Source organism: Gekko japonicus, unplaced genomic scaffold (genome assembly GCF_001447785.1).
Source record: "Gekko japonicus isolate JY-2015 unplaced genomic scaffold, Gekko_japonicus_V1.1 scaffold521, whole genome shotgun sequence".
NCBI classification, from domain to species: domain Eukaryota; kingdom Metazoa; phylum Chordata; class Lepidosauria; order Squamata; family Gekkonidae; genus Gekko; species Gekko japonicus.
Window position 1 is genome coordinate 375,228 of NW_015161965.1, and position 6,222 is coordinate 381,449.

General features: G+C 44.3%; 1 protein-coding gene across 1 annotated transcript in view; it reads left to right on the forward strand.

Annotated features, from left to right (window-relative positions):
* Nucleotides 1-5,107, forward strand: part of LOC107126113 (protein argonaute-1) — a 54,277-nt gene extending 49,170 nt beyond the window's left edge. Inside the window, exons 15-18 of the mRNA XM_015429621.1 lie at nt 571-705; nt 1,829-1,930; nt 3,663-3,862; nt 4,762-5,107. Coding sequence (XP_015285107.1) covers nt 571-705; nt 1,829-1,930; nt 3,663-3,862; nt 4,762-4,870 — 546 coding nt within the window. The 3' untranslated portion in view covers nt 4,871-5,107. The remainder of the gene's footprint in view (nt 1-570; nt 706-1,828; nt 1,931-3,662; nt 3,863-4,761) is intronic.
* The last annotated feature ends 1,115 nt before the right edge of the window (nt 5,108-6,222 follow it).

Here is a 6,222-nt window from a genome sequence, read left to right on the forward strand (position 1 = left end):
CATTCCTGCAGACCGGAAGAGGGTCTGGGGGGCCTACAGGGCTGTGCTCAGGTCCTGCATGGCAGACTCCTGGAGACTCTTTCTGGGGCTGGTGGAGAGGCTTCCCTTGCAGGCTCTAGCAGAGTGGCCTCTGGCAGTGAGGAGGTATCATCTGCATGTGATTCTGCAGTGCTGGGCCCTTCCTGGTCCCTCTGGTCCTCCTCAGTCACTGACCTTGGCTCCTCCTCTAGAGATTCCTAGAGGGGAGAGATATCTGGGGCCTCCTGCAACCAGTATAGTGGGCAAGGTGTTAACACTTTGAGCAAGTACGGCATCTTAATTTCAGGGATGGGCTCACGCATCCTTGCCTTTTGCAAACTCGATAGGTGCCTGCAGTGAGAGTTGGACTTCTGAAATTGCAGCTTGCCAATCGGGACCTCTTCCAACAATTGGGGATCTTCTGAGGGGAAAGGGGAGGTGTCAGTCGAACTGATAAACTAGGTCCTCCTGTTCTGACACAATGGTCTTGGCATGGCCTCTTTCTTGTTCTTTCCTCTTTCTTTTCCAAGTGTTGTGGTTGCTTTCTCCTAGATTCTTCATTATGAACTCCTAGCCATCCGCGACGCCTGCATCAAACTGGAGAAAGATTACCAGCCGGGCATCACTTACATTGTCGTTCAGAAACGGCATCACACTCGCCTCTTCTGTGCAGATAAAAATGAGAGGGTGAGATTCAGCAACAACCACAATTGTTAAATTAGGTATTTCATGAAGCGGACATTGCTGGACATCTTGCTCTGGGGTACCAGTTTTGCCCTAAAGTGATCATGATTCAGATAGAGAGTCCTGAGGGGGATAGTAGAAGAAGAGATTAGATTTGAACCCAAAGGAGTCTCAGAGCAGTTTACAATCTGTTTTCCCTTCCCCTCCGCACAACAGACACCCTGTGAGGTAGGTGGGGCTGAAAGAGCTTTTTTGAGAACTGCTTGTGAGAGCTCTGAGAGAATTTATGACTGGCCCTAGGTCACACCAGCAGTTGCATGTAGAGGAGTGGGGAATCAAACCTGGTTCTCCCAGATTAGAATCCACGCTCCTAACCACTATACCAAGCCCCCCCCCCCCCCCCCCCCCCATGCACATCAAAGCAAAAGAGATATTAGAGCAAATGCCATGTGGGTGCTGTGCCTTTGCAGAGGCATGACGCAAATGCAGAATTTGAATTGGGTTTACAAATGCAGGATCCTCAGGGTTCTGCTTGCCTGTGTTTCTAATCCTTATGAATGCAGAGATGGGCTTGAAAACATTTGAGGTGTGCCTGGTTGATACCTCAAGAGCGGGGGCTGATCAGTCTGAACAGGCTGCATGCTCTGAACAGGTATCATCCAGAAGAAGAGTACATTATGCTGATCCGCATCATGTGTTCGGGTTGGAGGAATAGGCTTTCGTCAGTGCAGAATTCCACCCACCCTCTGCATATTGGAGGGGAGAACCATGAGAAACTTTTCAGTGGTCTCCTGCTTGAAGAGCAGCAAGTTGAGCATAGTTGGGATCCTTTCCTTCCCCTTCATTCTCCTTCAGGTCCAATTCACATAGTGACCATCTACACTTGAAGTGATCTAAAGGGTGATTAATCCCAGGATCACATCAACAAGTTTAAGAGAATCTGAAGCTAATATCCCTGTGTTCTGCAAGCAGCTTGTCTGAGAAATTGAAGAGACAGCTTGATGGAAAATGTGGAGACAGAATTCCCACCCTGCAAGATCTAATATATCCCAAGCTTCTGATGTTACTGAGAGCTGGTCCTTGATTATTATTATTTTTTTGTTTGTTTTCTTGTTAACCTGTACAGATTGGCAAAAGTGGGAACATCCCAGCAGGAACAACAGTGGACACAAACATCACTCATCCCTTCGAATTTGACTTCTATCTTTGCAGTCATGCTGGCATTCAGGTACCATGGTTTAAGGGCGTGCTTATGAGTTAGCCAAAGCCCCGGAAACATACATTTTGGTTTAACTACTCCTATTCCCTTCCCGGTGAAAGATGTAGTAAATGTTGGAGGAAGCTGATATTCATCAGCATCACCCTAATCTGTGGACTCCCCTAGAACAGAAGATCTGTGGTCTGTAGGCTCAAGGAAGGAGCAGCAGCTGTTTTTAAAGATGATTTTAAATAGGTCACTATTCACCCTGACCTGGATGGTCCAGGTTGGCTCAGTCTTATCAGATCTCAGAAGCTAAGCAGGGTCGGCCCTGGTTGATACTTGGGTGTGAGACCACCAAAGAAGTCCAGAGTTGCTACTCAGAGGCAGGCCATGGCAAACCACCATTGCTTGTCTCTTGTCTTGGAAACCCCATGAAGGGTCACCATATGTCTGCTGTGACATGATGGCATTTTACACACAGAGAGAGACACACACACAGAGAGAACCGTTAAAGGTATACCACATTTACTAATAGTATGTGAAGTCTGATATATACAGAAGAGTCTCATGTTCAGTCTCCACAAATCTTTACCATTTGCTACAAAATCTTCAGCATATTCCTCAAGTGTTATGTAATCAGTATGTTTAAAGCATTTGTATAGTTCTGGCTGCGGTGGCTCAAGTGGTTAAGACACTGAACTGCAGGCTGTGGAAGGTTGGTAGTTCAGCAGTTCGAGACCCGGGTGCCGCATGACGGAGTGAGCTCCCGTCTCTAGTTCCAGCTCCTGCCAACCTAGCAGTTCGAAAGCAAGAAATTGCAAGTAGATAAATAGGTACCACTTCAGTGGGAAGGTAACAACGTTCCGTGCGCCTTGGTGTTTAGTCATGCTGGCCACATGACCACGGAAATGTCTTCGGACAGCGCTAGCTCTTCGGCTTTGAAACGGAGATGAGCACCGCAGCCCTAGAGTCGGATTCGACTGGCTTTCAAGCAAGGGAACCTTTACCTTTACCTATAGTTCTGGCATCTAAGAGAAAGCCAAAAATTATATAAGATAAACTGAAACAGAATTATTATTTTTTTTAAAAAAACAAACTAAAATCCAATTTACAGACTCTATCAAAAACTAAATATCCACAAAAAATTCCCCTCTCAGAAAAGAAACATTCAGTATCGTTGAACAGCAAAACAAAACTTACAGCCCTTAATAATTAACAAAAAGCCCTTTGAAACAGCAGTGTCTCACAGATCCTCTTGATGATGACTGCCACAACTCTAAACATGCAGGACTTGATTGGAGGGAAACCTGCTTTAGATGCAATGAGTTGCAGTGAATTTCTTCCTAAGTCCTTACGCATTATCACAATGCTGAAAACAGAAAAATATACTTGGCACCTTTGGCCACCTCTTGGCTGTAGTATATTAATAATCTTGCTTGCTTGCTACCCTGGTTGTATTTGAAGCTGCCTTGCACTGAGTCAGAACACTGGTCCACCTAGTTCATTATTGTTTATTTTGCTTTTCAAAACCTACTGTCTGAGATTCTTGAACCTGGAGATGATGGGGATGGGAGTGAACCTAGGACCTTCTAGGATGCCACCTTTCTGGGTGCGCCCGAAGTTGCGTGGAGAAGAGCTTCTCTGATAACTGAGGGACTTCTCTCTTGGATGTGCTTTACAATTAAGTTATCAACCCAGGAAGGCATCTTCATACCTTTTGATTCCAGAGAAGAATTTAATTCTAGTACTTCCTGCCCAGGGTACAAGCAGACCTTCCCATTACTATGTCCTTTGGGACGACAACCGGTTTACAGCAGATGAGCTTCAAATCCTCACCTACCAGCTCTGCCACACTTATGTCCGCTGCACCCGCTCTGTTTCCATCCCAGCACCAGCATATTACGCCCGCTTGGTGGCATTTCGGGCGCGATACCACCTCGTAGACAAAGAGCATGATAGGTGAGTCGACAGTCTGCATTCCTTCCACTATTTTTATTTGCAGCTGAATTTTTCCATCACTCTTGGAATGATGGAAACTCTGTAGAACGGAGTGGTGGTGGTGTGGTGGTGGTTGTGACATGATTTGTGTGTGGGGTACATCATATCCCTGGAATTCCTATGCTTCAGGTAGTGTGGGTGTATGGGCCATGGCAAGAACTGTGCCTTAATCCCCTGCAAAACTGGGCACCTGCTATTTCATGGTATATGTTTTGTCTTGCATTGTGCATATATGGTTAATGAGCAGACTGGAAATGGGATGCTTCCTTTCTGGATATACCCTAAGTTGTGTGGAAGAGATGTTCTCTAGACATCTGATAAGTGAGGAATACTTCCCTCCTGAGTTAAAATTGGAGGTATGCGCCAAAAATTTTATGCACTTTTTAAAAAACAACCCTGCTGAATTGGCGTGTTCTACCAATCATAGAGGTTATGTCTCTGTGTGAGTCACTGTTCTGGGCATGCTTTCTGATTGGAAATAGGCATGCCCTATGCAATGAATCATGCAGAGATGCAGTGGGCAGAAGCATCTGTTTGGGCTCACAGGTGCTGGCAAAGTGCCAGCGTTCTTGTAGCTCACAGGGCAAACAACTAATCAGTTGGTAGAACTTTCTGTACTGGGCCACTTGAAAGTATAAGTGGTGATGGAGTTGGAGGAACTGCAATTATCATATCTTCTCCCACTTCAAGAAAATAAATAAAACTCTGTAGAAAAGAGCACAGAAAACAGGAACAGAAGTTCAAGCTCCAGCTTCTCTCTCCAGGGTTTTCTGCCTGTAGGCATTTTCTCCCCCTTGAAACAATTCATAACTTTTTATATATTGCAGAAAATTAATTCTGTTTCTCTCCCTTCCTTCCAGCGGAGAAGGCAGCCACATATCTGGCCAGAGCAACGGCCGAGACCCTCAGGCCCTTGCCAAGGCTGTGCAAGTTCACCAGGACACTTTACGTACCATGTACTTTGCTTGAAAGCCTAACTTTTTTTACCTCACTCCAGAAAGCTTTCAGATTTGTAGGAGCCATACAAAAAAAAAAAAGGAAGCATTGGGAGCACCTTGTGAGCATCCAATGAGAAATCACTGCAGTGGTGTCGGAGGCAAAAAAGACCAGCAACCTCTGGGGCAAATGCAGGAGAGCCACTTAAACCGGATGGACACACCTTTGTAGTATTACAAGACACTCTTTGTTTTTCAGGCTTTCCAATTACCTGACCAAACAAAAAGTATTTGAACCGAGGAAGGGATACTTCTTCCTGTCAGAAGAAAAGCAGGTTTTCATTGCAGGGGGTTGGGGTGGGGGAAAGCAATATTAGACTTTTGACTGTGAAATAGCTGTTTTGGTCCTCCGATGCCAAATCAAATGCTGGTAAGGGGGGTTTTGTGTGTGCGTGCGTGTGTGCGTGTGTTGTTGTTTTGGGTGGGAGGGGAAGGGATTTTTAGAGCCTTAAAACAGATGACTAGATTTATAAAAACTAATATTTTAGGATACAAGATGCTTTAATTGGTTAAGAAGAAGAAAATCCAGTAGTTTATAGAAGAGTTTTAATGCTTAGCCCTCCCCCTGAAGTAAAATTAATTTTCTCCCCTTATATGTAATTAATGTAAGGCACCCCCAGCACTTAACTACTGCTAAGCTGAAATTTTAAAAAAGGAAACTGTCTTCCGTCTGCTGACGTGGGTCAGCTGCTGCCCCATTTTGATGCAACGGTCACATGCTTAACTGTGGGCCGAGTGCCTTACTGCTATGCTGCAAAAATATTGACATTTTTTTCACTTTTCAAGGGGAAAAGTAAGAATCATACCCAACAATACTCTCGTCTCCGTGACAGTCCACATTTCTCTCTTGAAGGTGTCCGGAATTCTTTTTTTAAACATTCACAAAGCTTGCAGTTCCATAGTAGCTCGCAACCTCACCATGGGGTCCAAATTCTGTGCACTTTTTAACATTGCAAATACAAATTCAGAGAGCTGCTGATAAATCTATTTTTCTGGTTGCCTGTTGATAAGCATTGTTTCTGGCATATTTCTTAGATGGGTTTTTCATCTCTTTTCATTAAAAAAAATACATTTCTGACAAATGGGGTGTGTGTATGTTTGTGTGAGAGAGAAAAAGAGAGGGAAGAAATATTTACATACCCCACTGGCATAAATAGAAACTCTATTATCAATTGTTGACCTGATTTTTTTCTATACCAATGAATTTTTTTATTATTATTGAGTATTATTTTTATACAATGTGGAGAGTCTGTTGCCAAAATTCACTCAAATCCAATTCATTTTTCTCGACGGTTGATGACTTTGGAGCGTTCACACTGAGGATGG